At 43.7% G+C, this 22,900-nt stretch overlaps 2 protein-coding genes across 2 annotated transcripts; one reads left to right on the forward strand and one right to left on the reverse strand.

The window, feature by feature from the left end:
- Window positions 1-500: 500 nt before the first annotated feature.
- Window positions 501-17,433, reverse strand: ireb2 (iron-responsive element binding protein 2). Its single transcript, XM_046393856.1, has 23 exons — window positions 17,296-17,433; window positions 15,073-15,194; window positions 12,241-12,327; window positions 11,679-11,844; window positions 11,334-11,471; window positions 10,945-11,187; window positions 10,573-10,642; window positions 9,227-9,410; window positions 8,984-9,123; window positions 8,664-8,835; window positions 8,387-8,487; window positions 7,956-8,072; window positions 7,682-7,841; window positions 7,420-7,555; window positions 6,116-6,200; window positions 5,869-6,025; window positions 5,431-5,555; window positions 5,210-5,314; window positions 4,963-5,105; window positions 4,629-4,776; window positions 4,337-4,459; window positions 4,029-4,214; window positions 501-3,607 (listed from the first exon to the last, which is right to left on the reverse strand). Exons 2-23 carry the CDS (start codon window positions 15,095-15,097, stop codon window positions 3,497-3,499), a joined length of 2,922 nt encoding a protein of 973 aa, XP_046249812.1. The 5' UTR covers window positions 15,098-15,194; window positions 17,296-17,433; the 3' UTR covers window positions 501-3,496.
- On the forward strand, window positions 17,279-22,808 carry slc25a44a (solute carrier family 25 member 44a). Its single transcript, XM_046393873.1, has 4 exons — window positions 17,279-17,417; window positions 18,602-19,309; window positions 19,569-19,696; window positions 20,903-22,808. Exons 2-4 carry the CDS (start codon window positions 18,676-18,678, stop codon window positions 21,092-21,094), a joined length of 954 nt encoding a protein of 317 aa, XP_046249829.1. The 5' UTR covers window positions 17,279-17,417; window positions 18,602-18,675; the 3' UTR covers window positions 21,095-22,808.
- Window positions 22,809-22,900: the final 92 nt, after the last annotated feature.

Below are 22,900 nucleotides of genomic sequence, written 5' to 3' on the forward strand. Positions count from 1 at the left end.
AGGTTTCAAACGCCTTGATGACCAGAGTAAAATTACACCCAACCTATAAAATTGCCCAGAGTGATATCCAAGCTCTTATCTCAGCTGGTATGTTGGTATCAGTGTGTATGCTGGGAAGAAACTGCAGTACATAAAAAAAACGCAAGATGAATTTAATTCATAAGCAGTGTCTTCAGTACTGAGGTGGTCCACCAGAGGGCGCTGACACTTTTCAATTACGAAGTCTGGCTCAGTTCATGTTATCCGGATGAAATCTTCAGCTGAAAATGCTTGTTTATGTTCTGACATCATCTGCTGTCGTTTGGTGATCTGTTTATGTTTACAGGATAACTTTGATCGGCTTGATGTTACAATTCATTCTAAACATAACAAAATGTTTTACTTTACCAAAGCCCACCAGAGGGGGGCGCACAGCGTGTTTTCTCACGCCAAGTGCGACTCTCCGTGACAAGCAGACCTTCAACACAGCGCCGTGACGCGTCAGACAGCCGCAGTACCAGCTCTGCTTTACCATTTATTAAAAACTATGTACAGTATGATTACAGACACCTTTTCACGCGTGCGGCCACGCACCTTGTTTGAATACTTCGCTTCACCGCAGCAGCGGCGGAAGCGGCGGCGGCTACCTGCGACGCGTTCACGCTGCCGCTTCAATTCACAATGCGGTTCAATCCAGACATCACTGAACAAACTACAACAACCTGCTCAAGCTATGAAGGCAAGCTCTGAAAGACGGACTGAGGCCGGCTGAGGACCTACACGTCCTGTAACTGAAACTATGGGAGATCTTCACACACGAGGCACCCACACATCAAGTCTTCACACGACGGCTCCTTGAGCTCCTTTTGGCAGTTGGGACAAGGCAAAGCACAGTCTCTACTCACCCTTAAAATGAACAAAACAAAACAAAACATCTTTTTTGCAACAGTTCCAGGCAGTTAATGGTTTTCAACGTATTACAGAGCAGTGTAGGTAACAATAAATAACTTCTGTTCATGCTCTCTAAATAATAACACATATGCATAAAGAGGCCAGCCTGTGACATGTTGTTACACTGGATGGATGATTTCAGTGAGTGCCATCGTCTTAACAAAATGGTCTGATCGCGCACAAATATTAAATCATACAGAGCTGACACACAAAGACTGAGTCCTGTGCCCCAGTGCACTTCAGTCGTGATGAAATACAAGCTAAAGAACACTTGTGTTGTACGCAGGGCTGCTGTCCCATCACTCACAATCCACTTCAGTCAGTCCAGACTGCAGTATGAGCTGGTGAATGATGACAATCAGTCACTTTCTCAGTAGGATGGATCTGAGAATCTCCTCGAGTGAACTGATCCACCGGCGTACACCTGTCACCTCCATGCAGCTTTCATCGCCACATTGTGCCAAAACAGGATCTGCTCCAGCGGTTAAAAGTGATCATGTGAATAATCAGTCTCACAGTCTCTTCTCACAGAGCATCAGATCAATGTTGAGGCCCGTCCATCAGCACATTCCTCCTCTTACAAGTGATTTTCTTTTCATCTAATCAGACAAAACGCACCGTTCTCAGGTGAAGTCACTCAGAAGTTTTGCTGCTTTTGAGGCCTTCCTTGTTCAGATATGACCAGCAGCTCATGATGGCTAAATTAAGATTTTACTGTTACTTATGTCTTCCTGGAGACACTTACTGTAACGGGAACTACCACAGAAGCAGGTCTGAGTACTTTGCCAGGAGTCTTTATGTCTTTATGTCCATGGACACACAGTCACTAAACTTCACAAGGGTGCAGCTGCTGTCAAAATGAAGACTGAAGGTGGGAGGAGTCTGAGCGAGGGCCCTGGAAATGAGGGAGAGCCGAAAGCAGGAAAGGGGGCCATTTGTGGCCCTGGGCAGCATCGGTTTGAAGTCATGGATCAGCGTCCACTCTGGGACAAGCAAAACCAGAGACCATCTCGTAAGGGGGATCACACCAGCAGCGGCAACAAACCCGCGTGTGGAGGTGGAACACATGACGTGCGAGTTTCGCCAAACTCACTCGTCTCACTGCAGCACCCATTTGGCATATTACCCATAATGCCACTCAAGGGCCCACGACGTCAGGGCTCAAGCAGAGCGGGCTACAGGGACCAACAGACTCACTTCTTTCAGTCTCAACACCCCCTGAGATTTTTCTTTCCCTTTCAAACTTGTAGTTTCCAGACAGCCGACTGACTCAGAGGACGTCACGCTGAGGCTGAGGATTTCACGCGGCTCCGGAGCCACAAAACGCTTTTTTACGACTCCTCAAGAGCTGCGGACAGATTTTGGTGTGCGAAAAATCCGCGGAGGTCCCCTTTAAATAAACATTTCTGCTCGTTGTAATGTTGAGGGTCTGCAGGAGGGTCGAGGACTCAGACTGCCGAGAGGGACTTAATTGGACACTGGAGACAAGACAAGTCTGCTGTTTTCAATCATACATAAAAATAAAGCTAAATCAAAATGACAAGCGTACAGCGACAGCAACAAGAACTACTTTTCATGTCAGCACCATGTGACTAAACTTTTTAACTTGATAATACGCTGTCATACTGTGTGTGTGCAAACACAAAATTCATCAGACTTAGAAGCTGCTGCTGCTTTGAGGCATGACTGCCTGACTGACTGCCTGTCTGACTGACTGTCTGACTGACTGACTGCCTGTCTGACTGACTGACCGCCTGCCTGCCTGCCGCAGCAGTCGCAGAAGGTGACATCTTTATGCAGCGAGCTTAGTGACGACACAAGCGACAGCTAAAAGGCGGATTTCACATTTCCCACAGAGTAGAAACTGAGTTTATCAGGTGGCAACTGTACTGTTTGCAAAAGGCAAATTTGATTAAAGAAATATGAACAGACATGAGATTGTTTGGCCGCAATAAGAAAAGCGAGCAACTGAAATCAACTGCACATTTCTGCAGTTCCTCGAGTCAGACAATTTACTTGGATGTTGGGATAAACTGGCTTTACTGCACCCTAAAAAAAGACACTGTATTGACGCTGTAGTACTGAGCACCATGTCAACCTTTCTAGGCAGGATTGTTTTGTTTGTTTTTTATTAGTTAAAGAAGAACAGGATTCACTGCTTTTTGGCTCAAGTCCCTGATGAAGGAAAGTGCTCTGCAAATTCGGTCTCCGTCAATAAAACGCACGAAAAAAGACGCTCAAAGGTCGTCGTTGCGGTTTGGGGTACAGCCTCCTCGTTGAGCGAATGACTCCTCTTTTTCCTGCCTTTATTTTGTCTGTCTTGTGAGGGGAAATGCTGCTGTTGCACACGCACAAACAGCCGCGTGCCATGTGAGGGAGAAGCAGTTCAGGCTCAGGTCTGTTAGGTGACATCTCGTGATGTTGAGGCGAATCATCAGCTCTCACGTTGCTCCAACGGGCTGTCTTTCGTTCCCTCTCCAGACGAACTCATGATGAAATGATCGGGGCTTGCTGTTCATGGACCTCGGGCGCATTCAGTAGGAGCGAGGCCGGGCTGAAGGCTGTTTCAGAGAAAAGTCCGAGCAACGTATCTAAAGTGCCCTCCTTGCTGGAAAATTTTAACATCCATCTCGGTGTCAAACAGCGCGGTGACGAAGAAGGATTTTCCTTGGTTTGTCTGCAAGAGAACACAGAATCCACGTTCACTAAGCTGTTCATCAAAGTGCCTTAGTTAGAAACCTTTTAGGCTCTTCTTCCTCATTGTTTTGGTTCTACGGTACATTTACTTTATGGCTTACTGCTGTGCTGTACCACTCAGCACAGCACGGCAGCCCGTTTAAGTTACCAGCCAGCCGGTGAGGACAGTCAAGCATTCAGAGCGAAATGGAGGCCAAAACGGAGATAAACAGAAATGACTAGTGGACTTTGTGTAGTTGTAAACATGACTAAAGTGACAGGATAATGTTGCTTAGTGTCTGGCTGGTGTGTATGTAAATAACCTGCTACACGTAACAGCTTAATAATGTCAGTAAAACATGAAGGCGCCGTGTTTGTTTTATGCCACTTTCACAGCTCAGGGTCGACCGCCCGTTTCCCACCTTGACGGTGAGCTGCTGCCTGGGACTCAGGCTGTCAGGCAGGGTGATGGTGAACCTCTCCTTCCCGCTGAGTTCCAGTGAGTCTGCGTTCTGGTCTGGCAGGAACTGGAGCGGCATGATGCCCATTCCCACCAGCTGGTTCTTGTGCAGCTTCTCAAAGCTCTCGGCGATGACGGCACGTACCCCCTGTCGGCCGCAGAGAAGCGTGACATAAGGTAAATGGGAAATGTGACTACTGCACTGCAAACGTGCCACGTTCAAGCTGCATCTTGTTGCCTGTACTGTCTAGTGTGAGTAGAGCAGTTTACCAGCAGGTATGGTCCTTTGGCTACCCAGTCCCTGGAGTTTCCAGAACCGTAGTCTTTCCCCGCCAGGATGATGAGGGGAATGCCGTCTCTCTGATAACGTTCAGCTGCCTCAAAGACATCCAGCTGATGAGACAAACAGGAAGAGGACATGCTGTTGACATGTTGCTCAGAGGTCACAAGTCTGTCCAAGCTTGTGCAGGACTGGAGCTCGCATCAGCCAATTCGTAAAGAAATACACAGAATCTTTGTCCAAGGTGGACTCCTCCTCTGGTGTCCACGTGTTTACACTCACCGTCTGGCCTGAAGGAATGTGCAAAGTTTTGGGGCCTGATTTGCCGATGAATCGATTTTGGAGCTTGATGCTGGCGAACGTTCCTCTGGTCATCACTGCGTCGTTCCCTCTGCGAGCGCCATATGAGTTAAACTCTCGCGGTGTCAGGCTGAGGGAAGCAACGGGTAAAAGGAATATGATTTTGTGCAACAACAAAGGTGTCCAGTAACAGCTTAGACTCTTTATTGACCTATTGGCCCATTCTTCACTAACAGGCCACAGCGGTGGAACAGACAGGCTCACCAGTGGACCATGTGGTGGTTTCACCAGAACTGCTGAGGTTAGTGAAACTGACCGTTTGCTCAGCAGGTACTTGGCAGCGGCGCTGACCCTGGCAATGCTGCCGGCTGGCGAGATGTGGTCCGTGGTCACTTTGTCGCCGAGGAACAGTAAAACGTGAGCGCTCTCTATCGACTGAGGAGGCGAAACCTCTTTACTCTGAGATAAGACACGCGCAAAGACAAGCGGAGACACTTTAGGCTGCTGCTGTACTTACTTCAATATGAATTAATGATTACCGGACACAAGGTCAGAAGACTCACCAACTTGCTGAAGAAAGACGGCGAGCGGATATATGTGGACTTGTGATCCCAGGGGAAGACCACAGAATCTGGACAGTCAATGTTGTTCCAAAACGTGTTCCCTTTCTGGAGACGGAGCGCAGAGGGAACAAAAAGCATTTACGCCATCATTAACTCCCTTGAGTGAAACAAAACAGACATTAGACATACATGAAGAAAGGAACGAGAGATCGCGTCCTCACCTCCATCCTTCCCTTGAGATCCTTAAAAATGGAGGAGATGACGGTGTCCTCTTCAGTCTGTTGGACCTCCTCCCTGGACGGCCAGATGTCACAGAGGTACACCTCCTTCCCCTCTGAGGTCACACCTGCTCCAACAACAGGACGCTCGATGTTAGCAACAGAACAAACAATAATAAAAACAGCTGGAAACATCTGCTCAGCCTGATGAACACTTTCATTTTTGTTCTTTAAGAGCAAGAAGTAGCATCCCTACCAGACAGCACAGAGGTTTAGACCTACACTAGCCACACTGCTCCTTTGTCACCTTTTCTGTGGCTGATGCATGTCTGCACAAGACACTGGATCACTAACTGTTGACTGTAAGTCCTAAAATCCTCTAATGGCCCTCAGGTTTTAGGAGAGCAGTTTCAAACAGCTCCTGACGTTTGCCTCCCTCACCCAGTGGCTCCTTCTCGAAGTCGATTCCCACAGTCCCTGCAAGAGCGTAAGCCACCACCAGGGGAGGGGAGGCCAGGTAGTTGGCACGCACGCAGTCACACAGGCGGCCTTCAAAGTGCCTGTTGCCAGACAAAATACCGCAGGCCACCAGATCCCCCTGAAACGTGGAAGATGATTAAGATTTGACTGTTGAGAGATGTATGAAGCTCCACAGAAACAGCTTCATGTCACAGTATGGGGAGCTCACCTGTTTGATTGCATCCACGACTGCTTCAGGTAACGGAGCCGTGTTCCCTACACATGTGGCACAGCCGTAACCAATCACCTCGAACCTGCGGTGTGAAGAAATCAAATCATTTGTGCTCAGTACTTTTGCTTTTTCTCTTGGTATGTTATGTCTATCATGACCAAAATACCAAGAAAAGACCTTGTGTGTTGAAAATCCATGCTTTACAAGTTACCCGTTTGCTCTCTGCTATTAAAATGAGACACAAATGTCTAAACGGACGGCTGTGCGCACGTCACCACGAAACCGCAAAGAGCTGTCTTCTCATAAACAGCTGCTTACAAGCTTATAAACAAGGTAAGCTTGTGTAACTGCTAACATTAATGTAATCCTGTTCATGATGTGGCAGCACCAGCTCTTCATAAGGCGAGTGTTTACTGAGCGGAGATCACTGACATAAACCAGTTCTGAAGTGGACAGATTTCATCGGTTACTGAATACTGAAACTGCCAGATGAACTGAACCAAGTGACAAAAGTAAACATTAAAAATACAAAACATTATGGCAATAATGTTAATGTAAACAACACAATGTTGGTAAGTTCGACAGACATTTTCTGTTCACACTGATCTGTATGAAAATCACAAACACACACATCTCATTGGTGTGTGAACATGTAAATAAACCACCTGCATTTGCAAACACTTGGCGTGTAAGTTTAATATGCTGTTTAAAGTTACAGTACATGATGCTTCATTGATCCCCTGTTCTCATGGTTGCTTCTGATTGGACGGGGCTATAGAGGTTTTCTAGCAACCAGCTGACACGTTACCAAAGTCTTTATAAAGAAAGATGGTCCTTAAGTCTGAATGGTCCCACGTTATCTCGTTAGCTAGAAGTTTAAAGCCTCCTAGCTGTTGTTAGTAACTTTACACACAAGCGTCTCGTTGGGTTTTGTAACACGACGTTGGAAGATTCAGCAACTTGGATTACACTTCATACACACACTCAGCTGCAGGTTTACTGGGTACATCGAGCTAAATCCAATTAATGCGGTCTAATGCAACCGGAATGCAAGAAATCCTCCCTTCAAGGAGTTTAATGTAAAGTTGCTGCTGAAAGTGTTTGCAGAACTGTTGTTTCTGTTTTAAACTGCTCTCTTTGACATAACCTGGGTGGACAAAATAATAGAAACACCCATCAGGGTAATACAATACAATTCAACAGCAGTGCCACAAGATACAACCTCCAAAAGAACCAAGTTAACTCATCCAAAACCAAACCTGAGTGTGTGTGTGTGTGTGTGTGTGTGTTCACATGCTCACCCCAACTGGCTAAAGTAAGGCAGGACTCCACTGGTATTGAGGTAGTGAGTGACCATGCCACTTCCAGGAGCCAGGCTGGTCCTGATATACGGTTTGACAACAAGCCCCGCCTCCACAGCCTTCTTAGCCAGCAGACCTGCCAATCCCAAAGACAGCTGCATTACCCAAACGTCCCCGCATTAAGCAGCCACTCAGGGACGCAAATGACATTTGGAAATATTTTCATATTTTCACAGTTTAGTCTTCAGACTCGGTGCTTCACCTGCAGTCAGCATGACAGATGGGTTGCAGTTGTTGGTGCAGCTGATGACAGCAGCGATGACCACCGAGCCGTGGACCAGCTGATACTCCTGACCGCAGTGCAGGAAAGGAACCTGGATGTCCTGCTTCTCCTTACAGATGTGGAAGCCTTTGAAGCCAACCTGCAGGGAAGTGAAAAAATATGTCAACAATGCATATCCATGAGACTAAATATCTGATGGAGCCATACTTGTTTTCCCTGAGCATTTATTGTGTTTTTTCTTTTTGTCTGTTACCTTCTCATCAAGACACTTCTGAAAGTCTTCTTTCATGCTGCTGACGGCCACTCGGTCCTGAGGCCTCTTTGGTCCACTCACATACGGCACCATGGAGCTCAGGTTGATCTCAATCACCTGCACAAAGACGATTTAATTCCACTTTACAAGGAAAACCATCTTCCTCGACAGCTGTGCCACCAATTTGGCTGTCGTGAAGATCTTCCACGGATTTTCACACTCCTTTCTGTCTCCTCTTCTCAATCAATTAAATTGGAATAATATTTAAAAAAAAACAACAAAGAACAAAACTTCACCTTACTAATATTCATGTCATAAATATAAATATGCTGTGTGACTGAATCCACTGTCGAGGACTGCAGTTTTGAGTCTCACTTGTCAGCTGGTTCAGTATCAGTTTCCCGGAGATCGATGTGGCTTTGACACGTTACCTCAGAATACTGCGGGTCTTCAGAGGCGTCTTCGTAGCTTCGGAAAAGTTTTACAGCCTTCATGTAAGACTCCAGCAATTCAAGTTTTTCCGTGGTGAAATCTGGAAGAAAATATCAACAAAAATGCTACGACTGAATCTGCTGTTGTCTCACAGATTTGGAACTACTTCTGAGCATGAAAATGTTGGGAATAAATAAAAGAATAACTTAATGACCATTTTGCGGATGCGAGCAGAAACTCTACTAAGACAGTGTCAGTGTAACTCGAGCCACTCACTTGTCTTTTTAAAGTGCTTGAGTGTGACTCGGTCGATGGGGAAGAAGCTGACAGTAGCGTTGTACTCCGGGCACATGTTGGCGATGGTGGTTCGGTCGGGAGCAGATAGCTGGGAGACGCCAGGTCCAAAAAACTCTACAAACTTCCCAGAGATCCCTGCCTGCCGCAAGTGCTGGGAAGAAAAAAAAAATCAATTCACATCATCAGTCATTACCAGGATACTCTTCAATCTGTCTATTTGATTAAACAATCAGGGTTTTTTGGCCACATTGCACAGCCATAAAATAAAATCCACATGGAGGACAGCAGAGCGGCGTTACCTTTGTGATGCCGAGGACGACGTCTATGGAGGTGGTCAGGGGGTTGATGGAGCCCACCAGTTTACAGCCCACCACCTGAGGAAGGGTGAGAGACACCGGCTGGCCCAGCATGACGGCTTCTGACTCGATCCCTCCAACACCTGGTGGAGGAAAATACGCGTTTAAAGAACAAGGATTACATGGTAGAGTTGCACTGACGAAGTTCACAACAAATGCGTCAACAAGTGGATAAAAAGGGTTTACCCCAGCCCAGGATGCCCAAGCCGTTGATCATGGTGGTGTGTGAATCGGTTCCCACCACACTGTCAGGGTAGATGAAACCGTCGCTGACCTGGATCACTCTGGACAGATACTCCAGATTCACCTGGTGGACTGCACCAAAGTCCGGAGGAACCACGTTCACGTTCTTAAAAGCTTTTGAACACCACTGTTTGGACGACAGATCAGAAGAGGGTTGCAGTTAGAAAAACTCAACGTGCACCAAGGTTAGGGTTACTTTTCCCTGAAAGAAGGTTTCTAAAAAATATTTTTAAAATTAATTTTAGAATTTTTTAAAAATAAGTTTACTCTGTTATAAAATATGTTAAACAATACATTTTACATGAAGAATGTACGAATATTAAAAACTTCTTTAAAAATTCCACCGTTTCCACCAAGGAATAGTTTAATAATTTGCAGTTACATCAGAAGATTAACACCATTCACATGTCTGTGTTTTGTTTTGTTTTGTTCTGCTTTGTTATGGTCCTTTTCTGGACCAGGACAAGTTGCTGCCAACCAGCAGAGTGTCCAGGAAGTTACAGGAAATAGCTAATCACATGCCTCCGTAAAATTATTAGAACGATCCATTTTCTTTCTTTGCTTTGGTTTTTGCATGGATTAAACAACATATTAATTAGTGGGCTTCAGAAGTGTTTGGAGGCAGATGTTGCTACCTTTTCGAACCAAGCCAGGCTAGCTGTTCCCTCCCTCGTTTGCAGTCTTTGCGCTAGGAAAGCCAGGCTCAACGCTACGGCAGTTTTAACATCCGTACCGATTTCGACACCAGGTTGCATCATGCACACAAGCAGAAACAGATTTTCCTCTCTCTAAACTCTAACATGCACACACTGCAAGACTCGAAAACAAGAGCACGACACACACTACAGTATTGAGATTACTGCTCCAGAGGGAGCAACGCATCACCTCAAAGGATCTCATGGGAAAGCAGATGTAAACAAAAACAGACATGGTGCAACAACTAATTGCAATAACGCTTTACAGTGCAGAAAAAGTCAAAAGCAGAAGGAAGACAATGGTAGCAGAAACACAAGTTGTCCATTTTACAACCAGAATTGGAGGTGAGATTTTAATATATGAGTTAAAACGACACATGCATTCTGAGTCCAGCTTTAACCGGCTGCTGGTAGGAGATCTGCATCTGCTGTGCAGACGTGAGTGTGACATTATGGATCTCCTGATCCGACTCTCAAGAAAAAAAAAGCAAATAAGCATATTTCGCCAAAATGTCAAAGTTTTACTTTAAGACACTTCTCTCCCTCTGATCGTCTGATATGATGCATTAAATATATATTTACTCTTTGCTGTACCTTGAAGAACTGAAGCCTCTCTTTGTTTCTGGTCAGTTCCAGTTCCTGGTTCTTCAGAGCTGTTTCAGTTCTGCAGAAAACAATAAGAATCAATAGCAAAAACGCTTAAGGGGAAATCGAGCAAGCGACGTCAACTCGCACAACTTCTTTTAAAAGGGCTGATGCAAAGAAGTGACATGCATCACCATCCCTGTGATTCTTCACATTCCACTGAAAGTTTGAACATCTAAGACGTAACACCCTGGACAAACTAAAGTGCAATTTCCACCATTTCATCTCATAATTTAATCATTTAGTCAGAATGCAAAGCGTTCAGCATGTTGTGTGTTACAAACTCATGAGTCATCAACAACAGCCTGCTGTGAAACTCACTCAGACACAGGCTGCAGGTGGAATGGGCAGAGGAGAGGCGTGTTCTCAATCTGCTGGACAGACGCTGGAGATCCACCCGGGGAAGCCTGAGGGTCACTGCAGGCGGCTTTACTACAGGAGCCCCGCTGGCCCCCACACTGTGACCCTCCTCTGGACTGAGGCCTGGAGGGCGTGGATCGGGAAGGACCCTGGCTCTGGCTTGGGCCGCCCCCTCCACCTGGGTTTGGAGCATTCTGTATGGCACTTTGCAGGAAAAAAGAACAGGCATTAGGTAATTCAGCTTTTTGTAAAATAATAAAAAGATCCACTGATCAGAAGTCAGATGTGCGTTGTTCAGCTCCATGTTCTTATTGTCAGTGTATAAAGAGAAAACAGAAATGCACACACACCATTTGCTGTAATCAATCTGTAATGAGTGATCTACAATGAGGTCTGTGGGGCATTTAGGGTTGACCAGGCCGGGATCCACGCCATGTTTGGCCACAGCGTCCCTCATGGCTGCCAGGTCCACCATGGCAGGAATACCACTGTCAATAGAAACCAGGAAGAGGGACACACTTAAACCTAACCTTCCTTCAGGGACTGACCGCACTACTCTACTTATATACTGTAACTCAAAGGTGATTCTCACTTATCACAGCTTAATGTATGAACAACACCAACAGACATCACGATGACACCAGAGCTAATGTGCTGACTTCACATGGATGAGCAGCTTTGCTTGTGAAACTCACGTGAAGTCCTGGAGAAGGACTCGCGCTGGAGAAAACGGCACCTCGGCTTTATTCTGCTGCTGCTGCCAGTCCAGGATGTTCTGGACGTCTTCCTCTTTTGTGTAAAAGCCATCACAGTTACGAATTGCTGCTTCCAGTAAGACACGGATGGACAGAGGCAGCGCGTCTACACAGAACAAGCAAAACAGAAAACAAAAACGATTTCACCTCCCACAGAACATAATTTGTGATTGAAAGTAATTCTTTACTAATGGTTCACTCTCCAAAACAATGCAGGCTTTTAAACGTTGAATTTAAAGATTACCTTGATCTACAGGTAGATTTATACATATTTTTTAAGACCTTTTACGAGCATACGTGGTTACACTGCCATGTTGGGAAACTCTACTGGGGAACAAAGCCTTTTTATGTGGTCTGTGTGGTCCACCATGCTGATATATTTCTACTGTATGATGTCCTGCTACTCTGAAGAAAATGAATGAAAAAAAAAAGTTGTTGAAAGAGGAGCAGATCTGCTTAAAAACTCCCTGGCCTTTCTTTTAGTCACACAGCCTGAACTTACCATATCTCGGATCTTTTAATTTCTGTGGGTTGAAGAACCTGATCCTGCCTTCGTTCAGTGTGTCGATTAGGTGACCATACGGGTGCTCTGAAGAGGAAAGACAAATATTTGTCATTACAACTACAATACTTTCCATATGTGATCACCTCCGATCAGATTCTGGTCTATACTGCGATCATGATTAAATTAACACATTATTACTCACTGAGCTTGGAAACTTCATGCATTTACTGAACTTTGCAAAACTCTTATCTTTTCAGGAGGGGATTGCCTTGAACTTAAAATATTCCTTGAACTTAAAAAAATGAAAAACTAACAAAACAATAACTTGACTGGGTTTTTGCAAATGACGCTTCACATGGCTGCAAGTGAGTTGGGACTTTTGAGGAGGGCATTAGTGGTTATTAGTAGCTTCTTTCAGTTAGACTGTACTGTAAATAAACTTAATGGATAATATGACGAGTGGGAGCAGCGAACGAATGCAGAGAAAAGAGAAATGAAACAGATTCCAATTTTTATGGTTTCCTTTGTGGCCTTCAAAAAAGGTCTTATTTGAGAAACAAATACAATTTGCCTGCAGTCTGAACAAAGTCTCAGCGTAGTAAAGTGAGCTCACATAGGATGTGGTAACCTTCACCAAAAGATTAGGAAATAGAGATTGCTGCACCCTGCAAAATATATTTGGCTGTAAAACTTTCCTGTCCCTAGTTTTGACAATAATAAAATTCTCTATTAGATTGGTGTTCCATGACAGCACAGACTCACACGGTGGCATGTTTGGGCCAGAAGACAAATGCTGGTAAATTTATTCTGAAACAGCTAAAAGTCGATGAAATTCTCCTTTAAGACTTGATGTAAAAATGGAGCTAAGGAAATGCTGAGCCCCTGACGACAGAGTAATCTGTTGACTTTTGGCACAACACCACTCAGTGTCCTCACAACAGGACATCACACTGTAACTCTGGCTCTCAGGTTACCAGCTTTGAAAGCAACACTTTTGTGATCATTACGAAAAAGAAACTGCAGAGAATACAGCCTGGCCCAATGTTCACTCACATTGTTTTTTTCTAATAGTTATATATTGTGGTTTTTAAAGAGTGTGGTGTAATGTTGACTTCCCAAATTATAAATATGTATATATTGAAATAAATACAGTAAGAAGAACATCCTCAAGAGGTGAAAGTTGTCCTCCCTCCCAAAACTTAATAAAAAATTGTAAATGCACTCATTACAGAACTGACTTAGTTGAATTCCTACAAACTGATCATAAATCATAGTGAATGACACACTAGAGGTTCCATATCTTCTTCATCTGCAGTATTTCCTCTAAACAGTCTTTCACTAGCGGTAGCGCAGTGCAGCAAGATCATTATCACTGCTGCTGTTGCTGCTGCTGAAGAAGACAAATAAACAAAATGCTGTAATTTAGCTCCATTTACCGAGGCAGGCATAAACCAGTTTGGAAACAAAGCTCTTATCGCAGTGGAATACTGACACAACATATTTATATGGCATAGTGATTTAAACATTTATTCATCTGTTCAGCCATATCAAATAATACATTCAACATTTTATGTGGACTTTGGCTTCTTTTTGGTCAGATAATTCACAAGCAGCTTGCAGGTCACCCCCATGTTTTGCCACTTTTCACATTTCTCTATTGTACTTTATGTAGCATATGTTAGTTTATTTAGTATATGTTTAGTCTATTTTTCCCACTAACAGTCAGGCCTTGTTTGGTTGTTTGTTTGCTTACTTTTGACTAATCTACACTGCTGTAATGGGCTACTGGATGCTTGAACTTCCCTCGGGATAAATAAAGTATCTATCTGTCGATCTATGACAACAACCTGCACTCAAAATGTCCTGACCCACTGAGATGATTTTGTCTGCCAGTGTGCTCACCTCTTCTGAAAAAATGTATGCAAAAAAACTGAAAAGCTACAAACAAATGCAAATCAGGCACACAACAAACAACAAAAGGATGGAAACTGGATGATCACCAGTGAGATCCTCTGAGGAAAAACCACTGAGAGAACCTATTTTACTGGTATGTCAGGCTTGCGGGAAATTATTGTTGGCCACCTTAAAGGAAAGTACTACAGAGCCGACTCTACACTATCATTTAGGAGTTTCCTTTATCAGATAAAATGCCATTTTCACGATGGCCCATAATCCCACTTTCAACAGTTCCGTTAGACGTTACGATAGATGAAATCCTCGTCTTCTTGGATATTGTTCCTACGATCGATTTAACAATGAAATCACAAAACAGACGTGGTATGACGGCTGTATGAGCGGTGATGACAATGCTGCCTGCCGACATCCTCGTACGTTAAATCATCTCTGAAAACGTCCCGATGACACAGTATGGAAGACAGCTACAGAGCTAGCGAAGGTTCGAGTTGCTAACACAGGTCCTTATCGTGAAGCACACTCTCGCTAACCCACTACTTATCGTGCTACTGCTGGGACTGCTAAACGTCTTGAGGCGATAAGGAAAAAGAAATTGTCACACAACTGAACTTCAGCTAGAAAGCACGCTAAAGTTGTGTCATTCTGGACAGAGCAAAAGACACGTTTAGCTGCGGCATTAGCTAAGTTAACAGCAATCGCTTGTTCGTAAAGCAAACACTGCCATGCTAACTGATGTTAGCTTTTACGTCTCCTAACAGTTTGACGCCGGTACATTTTATGTAACGTTAACGAAATACAAACGGCAGCCATTTTCAGAGGGGGGGGTGCCTTTCTTAATCGATTCCTCTCTTAAAGAATTGTAGACAGATGGGAAGTCGGCTTGTTAGGTAAGGTTAACAGAAGACACCTCTTTACCTTTGACTGGGGAAGTGAGCGCCATGATGACTTCTGAAATCAACACGACCCGTTCTCACGACTGCACACCGAGCCGACCAATCCGAACGCAGAGTTCTACGGCCACGCCCACTCGCCATTTACTGAGAAAATAAAACGAAATAAGTCATCATCAAAACACTAAATTAATTATGGCCTAAACTCCAAGACATGCATGGAAAACACTCTTTAATCCTCGGAGATCATCCTGCTTTGCCTTGACAAAAGCCACAGTGATGTAGAAGACGGTAAGGTAATCTACTGAGGTTTTATTTTTCTCTTTAGAAAAGACACAGTGCCACATACAACAAACACACCAGACTGTTAAAAAAATATATATAATTATATTATATTATATAATTATATAATAGATATGTTCAAAAAAAAAATCCAAACAAAGCGAACTAAAATTATACATTACATGCATATAACATATCTAAGAAAATATTATTGCAGCCTTCTTTTTTCAATTTTGGTGCTATATACAATATATATTTGGCAAAAATGTCCAAAGTCAAAACTGGAGTCAGTTCACTGATATCAATAAGAAAGAATAGGAAGAATACTTAATGCAAGGTCACATTTTAAAATATTATGTTCAGCAAAGGAGATAGATGATTTATAGCCTGCAAAAAATATATAAGTTAAAAAAAGTTAAGAAGATTATATAAATAAATAAATAAATATATGATGTGACATCCTTGTAAAATCAAAAATAGTGGGATGTCGACAAGTCATACTGTAATGAGCTATATGGATGATTTGTCATTATGCAAAACGGCAACACATACATGAGTGAATTTGTGAACATGACCGTACATGTCTAATGACGGACTGTGCCTTTAAAAAGTGCTGTCGTCAAGGTATCACGTGACGGCGCCCGTCTTTCAACCCCTTTCACCAGCTAACAAAAACTACAAATGAGTTGTGCCGCATTCAAGGGCCCTTGGTCCGCGATAACAAAAAAGAGCTTGTGGCTTGGCATGCCGTAGCATTACATTAACTTACATACAAAATAAACTACATGAAATCTAATATACTCAATTTGCTTTGAAAAGCTTCCACATTGTCATCAAAAAAACAAAGACAAAAAACCTCATGTACTATGTTGTACTCCTACATTACACTTGACTTTACACTGTATATTCTATATTATACTTCTGTTACATCTGAATGTTAGTGCAGACAAAAACTAGAATCTAATACATTACGAATTCGTTTGGGTGTGCTGTTTACATAGACTTGTTGACTCAAGTGTTATTAATCATGGCACTCTAACTTTAACTGCACCACTGTACTTATAATTATGTCTCCAAATGCTGTTGTACAATTTCTATTTCTTATTCTCCTTAGTTTCCATTTCCTATACTTTTCTTATTTTAGTTTAGATGATGATGGTGATAAGAGATGATGAGCTTTATTGATTCCACAGCACTGAAATTCACTTGTCGTGGCAGCTCACAAGAACAGAATAGAGTGCAAAAAGCAAAAGTGTGCAAAACAGTTTCAAAAATAAAAAAAATTATAAATTAACAGTTTGAAAGTCGTTAAAAATAACAAAATTAAATAGTTATATCACAAACACTGTACAATATACTGCTATACAGACTATATACATATCAGATACGAATCAGTTAAGAATTAAATCTCTCGTTATTTTATAAAATATTATGGTTATAGAATAGTTCAAATCAGTCTTTGAAATGCTTAAATTAAAATGCTGCTTGCATGTTAATTCAGCAGGGAAAAAAAGAAAGAAAATAATATGATGGCAGTGACCCTACTGCATAATGAGTATTTTGAAACCTTTTGGTCATAGTGGGTATACTTTATACTGTTACTTAAGTAAGTTTCTTTAAATGCAGGACTTTTGCTTTTAATGGTTGTAATATTGATGTATTGCTATGTTGAAATATTTCGTATATTAAGACATTTAACGCGTTGTTTGTTCATTGGTTATTCTAGTCTTGTGAAACTCCAACGTTTGTATTGCACCTTGAATGCATCACCATAAGTTAAACAAACCGCTAGGCTAAGTAAATACAACCGTTACAGTCGCTGCTTGAAAGCGAAGGTTATTTAGAGTTTTATTCAGGAAACGTTTGAGAATACAATTAACAACGTAGCTGCAGTAAACGCGGCCCATGACCTTTCACCTTTGACAATGTTTGCCCGCAGCAGTAATGGACGGAAGACATGACCCACCTCGTAGCAGAAGAGCAGGTCGTATGAGTTTAACAGCTGCAGCTCACTTTCGCCACAGTGACCGCGGAGCCGGACGGTGAACCCGAGCTACACGAGCCCCCCAATCCACCCACCCGCGACAGGTAAGTTCAATCGGTGTTAAATACCTGAACGCAGCTGAAGTAGCACAGCTGTTGTTAGCTAACCAGCAGACAGCGCGTGTGCACGCTGTGACATTGCACGTGCTTCGCCCGCAGCCGCTGGACAATAAAATAAAAACGTCAGATTGGCCGATTAGTCATGCAGTGCGAGTGCTAACGCGTTGTTAAACGTGGATGAGAGCAAATGGGGGTTTTGTGTTGCTGTTTTGTACACCAGTTGAGCAGAAGTTGCTCTGCTCCGTACGGTGCGTTTGGGGTCACACTTCTCCCTTTTTAGTCCTATTAGCGTTGAACGAATGTGAGATGGATTAATGTGAGATGGCACGTTATTTATGTTTTCTACGTTGTTTTTCGTGTTTGTCCGATGCGTCTCCATGATAATACAAGGGAGAGGTGACAGGTCTGTCAGGTTCATCAGGTTGTGACTTGTCCCTTACGTGTTGTTAACGGCAGCTGTGTTTGAACGTGAAGTAAGCACACTAACAGGTCCCCGCGTCCGGTTGATTCTGCAGAGATTTATTGAGTGTTTTATTAAATGTAAGCAAACGCGGAAAGGTCGTAATTTCCTAGTTGCAAATCGGGAATGCAAAGAGTAGAAATTAGTCTGTTTATTGTAGTGATTCACAAGAGTCAAGGTTCAGCTCATAACAGTTTCAAAACCTGAAACTGTTGGTGTATAATTATATTTTAAATCAACAATAACAACAGCGTGGTAATAAAAACAGGACATCCTACCAGATCACATTGTGTGATTTACCACAGTGTTGAAATGATTACTTAATACATCAGTTAATGAAATATTAGTCATCAGTGAGTTTGATGTATGAATGATCATCTTTTTTGTAATTTTAAACAGAATAGGTCCAATATTAACTCATTCCAGCTTGTGTTTGGGTTTCCTGCTCGTACTCAGACAAAGACATTTTACAGATCAAATAATTCATCATCCGAGCAGGAAAAGAACTGTCAGATTAATTAATAATGGAAATGACTGTTAGTTGCAGTCGCGCTCATGATGCTGTTGTGTGGGAGTCTGGCAGTGATTTATTGTGTTGTCTGGTGTGGCAGTGCCTCTTGGCAATCACGATTTGAATGAATAAACATTTTAGTGAACCCAGCAGGTTTCTGTATTTAATCGTACTAAGACTGAATCTTTTTGGTTGCAGGTGTGATGGCAGTCAGAGGTTTGACGACTGCTGATCGCTGGCTTTAGGGGTCCAGCTCTGCCCTGGCCGGCACCATGCAGCAGAAAGGTGCGATCCAAATTATCGAATGGGAGGACCTGGACAAGAGGAAGTTCTACTCCCTGGGTGTGTTCATGACCTTGACCACCAGGGCTACCGTCTACCCGGCCAGCCTCATCCGCACTCGCCTCCAGGTGCAGAAGGGGAAGGCGCTTTACTCCGGCACCTTTGATGCTTTCTGCAAAATCCTGCGAGCTGAGGGCGTGCAAGGCCTGTACCGTGGCTTTATGGTCAACACGTTCACCCTGGTCTCAGGACAGGCTTATATCACCACCTATGAACTGGTGCGCAAGTACGTGTCCCATTACTCACCCAGCAACACGGTGAAGTCGGTGGTGGCGGGCGGGGCAGCGTCCCTGGTGGCCCAGACCATCACTGTGCCCATAGATGTGGTGTCTCAGCAGCTGATGATGCAAGGACAGGGACAACACCTGACTCGCTTCAAGGCCAAACCCAAAATGATGCTTGCAGCAACCAAACGCAGACTGACTTTCGGGCAAACCCGTGACATTACGGTGCAGATTCTTGCAGCCGATGGCTTCAGGGGGTTTTACAGGGGCTATGTGGCATCGCTGCTCACGTACATCCCAAACAGTGCGCTGTGGTGGCCTTTTTACCATTTTTATGCAGGTAAGTCAACAGCCTGTTAGTTGTGGTTTATGGCAGCTTGTTCGTATTGTGAGAGTGTGACTGAAACCCTGTTGAGAACAGAAAGCTGCAGCACATGCATCATAACGCAGCACAAAACTGTCCAACGCAATCTGAAAAGGCCAGTGGAAAGAGAATTAGATCAGACGCTGTTCCAGTTCAGTCAAGTTACAGCTTTTCTCAAGTGAACCCAAAGTTTCCTTAAATTTCAACGCACTTTTCTTGTTGTTTGCATTAACAGAGCAGCTGTCCTTGTTGGCACCGAGCGAGTGCCCCCATCTGATTCTGCAGGCTTTGGCAGGACCAATGGCAGCAGCCACGGCCTCCACCATCACCAACCCCATGGATGTTGTTCGAGCAAGAGTTCAGGTACACACTGAGTGCCATCACTGCGGCGATGTTAGAGCTGAAGTTTCATTGGCATTTACTGTTGAGGCACTGAGATATTTGAGAATGCGATTAGAGTTATATTTTGAAAACTAGTCTGTGAATGTTCAGTATTTACCTGCCAGGAGCATTTTATTCTTGGAAGGATGGAGAAGACAGACTTAGAGGTACACATAGTTACCTCACTCACATAATGCAAAGAGATGACAAATAATGAACCGACACAAATTTGTGGTAATCCAGAGTGAGGACCATGTATTTATGGACACTGCCAGCTGGTGGGAGTAGAGAACATCAGTCTGCATTTTCAGTGCAGTGACCTCTCAACAACAAAAGCAGCTGGAGCTCAGCTGGTTTTCTCTGCACCTTCACTTCCTACTTGTGGTTCAGACACAAGTGCGTCTTTATGGGACAAACTCATACACCTTAAAATGAATGGACAAAATAATTTCACCATGAGGTCACTTCAGAAGCCGTTCTGGAGCTTTTGGTTGAACGACATGATCTTCCTCAGCAGATTGAGTTTGCCAACTTATTAAGGAAGTGTAGATGTTAGTATTTTTAATTTTTATTTTAGTTTGTGTCGATGTGGGTTCTCAGTCATCCGGGTCATGGTAGTTGAAGTGCTAGAAGCGAAGGCAATTGGATATCTTTAGGTTGTCGAAGATGTTTCACCTCTCATCCGAAAGGCTTCTTCAGTTCTAAGACTGATGGGGAGTTCCAGGTATTTAACCTCCAGTGGGGTTGTCACCTTGGGGGTGGCCTTGAAGGTCGTTGACACATCGTGCCATCATGTGTGTCATTATGGTCACATGAGCCAAGGTGTGACTCATCAGTGAGTCGGAGGGATCTCAAAGCTGCACTACGGGTGGCTGTTCAGTCTGGACATAGAGGGCCTCTTTCACACCTCTCTAACCATCGGTCTTCTTTGTCCAGAACGTGAACATTTGAGTCCTCAAAGGTGTGTCCCTTATCCTTGAGATGCACATATACAGGATACGGGACACGGCTGTACATCAGCATCTCAAGGATAAGGGACACACCTTTGAGGACCGTGACGTTTGGAAACAGCAGTTGACTAAACAATCTTACTTTTGATTGGATCACAATCTTTCTAGTGAGCTTTTGTTTCAAACCTTCAGTCACACAAATAACAGAGATGGTTTAACATTGTCCTGTCTGTTCCAGGTGGAGGGACGAGCGTCTGTCATCGAGACGTTCAAACAGCTGCTGGCAGAGGAGGGCGTCTGGGGACTGACCAAGGGGCTGTCGGCCCGCATCATTTCCTCCCTGCCCACGTCGGTGCTCATCGTGGTGGGATACGAGACGCTGAAGAGACTGAGCCTGCGAGCTGATCTGATCGAGTCCAGACACTGGTGAAAGGCCTGAGGGAAGCGGGGCAGCCTGGCACCACCTCAGCACAGGAGGGCAGGAACTTTTCAGCCGGATGTACGTCCAGCCTCAGCTGTGCAGCTGCCTCCTTTTAGAGCTGTGCTGTTAATGCGGGCGTGTGGTGACGTTTGTCCGTAGGTACACTCGGGAATTACAGGTGTTGTTACTCCGGCTTTTTCTGTTGGTCAGACTCATTTCTACCGGCCTTTTTTTTTTGGCTTAACTGTGAAAACAATGTTCTGTATTTTGCCATAAGTAAACTTTCAAACAATGAGAAATCTTTAAAATTTGACTGAGAAAAGCCTCTACTTGGCTCGTAAGAGACTCAAGCCTCCTTTTGATCAAAGCCTCCCGGACTGTGTATTTTAATGATACGGATCGACTGAACCGGCACATTTTTATTTATGCCTGGATGTGAAGCAGTTCAGTTTGGGTTTTTTTTTTGTTTTTTTTTGTTTTTTTAACTGTGCCATACTTTGAGCTCCTCTGCAGTAAATTACAGTGTGTACTTAAAGTGAATTTGTAACGAGGCCAGTCTAATGAGTTCCAGTGTGCCAAAATTGCTTTGTTGCCTTGTTTGTCCTGTTGAGCACATCAAGAACAGAAAAGACCAGATATCTGTGTGCATTCCAGTGAAGAGAAGAAAGAAAATAATGTTCAGAGGGTTGAAACAACAGAAGAATCTCACCTTCAGTTTCGGCCCAAATTAAAAGATTAAATTTGATATTTGGCGATTATAGCAGTAACGTTAAACTGTGCAGAGGAAATGAGTATATCTCCAGTGTGATAATTAAACTAGACTTTCAGAAAGTGTATTTAAAATTTGCTCAATGTTCTGTTTACTTACAGGACAAGAAATAGTAAAATTATCTGAAGAGGTGTTTGTGAAACCTGGTCCAAGTTTGTGTAGGTCGAACTAAAGCCTGCATTGTCTGTGCGCTGTGATTTATTGTGGTGCAGACGTAATGACGAATTTCACATATAGATGAGTTGATTGGGCCAATCAGGCAGGCGTTTGCTTGTTTTTGTTCCCGTCTGCGTGAATGTGCTGCACAACACAAAGTGGAGCTCGACAGAAAAAGATGAGGCAAAGAGGCGTTTGCAGCCCAAGTGCAAACGAAACATCACAGGCTTTATATCTCATTAAAAGAGGAGAGCATCTCGGGCCACTTGCTGCCGTTCATAATTCTGTTGTGATCTGTTTATTATTTATAATGTCTGGGATGACAGGGGTCAAAGCCACTGGGCGGCAGCAGCACCAACACCAGCAGGCGAGACGTCACTGCGAAGATGGTTTCAGATCACCCAGTGAGTGTGAGGGACATCCGCGAGGTTTCTGTGATGTCAGAGGTGAGCGTGCAGACGCAGCTTTGTTTGGAAATGATTAACACTGCCAGAAAACACAGCGAGGTTACGTTGTGTCATGAACTGTTAAATGTTTGTAGAGAGCATCTTCCTATTTGTACAACATCCTGTTCACGTGAATAAGAATGATGAGCTTCTTCCAGCTGCTGGACCGACTTACTTCTGAAAAAGCTAATTTACTGGACCTTTGCACGTACAGAGAAAGCGCTAAACCTTCACCGTCTACCTACTGTGTGTGTGTGTAATACAAAGACCTGTTAAAAGTACATTTTGATGTGTTTTAAACATGCACAACTTGTGGATCTTTGAAGAAAAGTAATAAAGACTTCTGAATCTCCACAGTGGTTAGTAACTGGTTTAAAGATCTGTGCGTCATTATGAGGCTGCAGTACACCTGCCGGACCACTGGAGGGAGCACTCGACCTTATT

This window comes from Scatophagus argus, chromosome 7 (assembly GCF_020382885.2).
Source record: "Scatophagus argus isolate fScaArg1 chromosome 7, fScaArg1.pri, whole genome shotgun sequence".
Classification (NCBI taxonomy): domain Eukaryota; kingdom Metazoa; phylum Chordata; class Actinopteri; family Scatophagidae; genus Scatophagus; species Scatophagus argus.

Coding starts and splice junctions, on each gene's coding strand:
- slc25a44a (XM_046393873.1), top strand. CDS start 18,676: ATGCAGCAGAAAGGTGCGATCCAAATTATCGAATGGGAGGACCTGGAC. Junction 19,310..19,568: donor TTTTTACCATTTTTATGCAG/GTAAGTCAACAG, acceptor TTGCATTAACAG/AGCAGCTGTCCTTGTTGGCA. Junction 19,697..20,902: donor TTGTTCGAGCAAGAGTTCAG/GTACACACTGAG, acceptor TGTCTGTTCCAG/GTGGAGGGACGAGCGTCTGT.
- ireb2 (XM_046393856.1), bottom strand. CDS start 15,097: ATGGCGCTCACTTCCCCAGTCAAAG. Junction 11,845..12,240: donor ATTAAAAGATCCGAGATATG/GTAAGTTCAGGC, acceptor TGTTCTGTGTAG/ACGCGCTGCCTCTGTCCATC. Junction 6,201..7,419: donor CCTTACTTTAGCCAGTTGGG/GTGAGCATGTGA, acceptor TTCACACCGCAG/GTTCGAGGTGATTGGTTACG.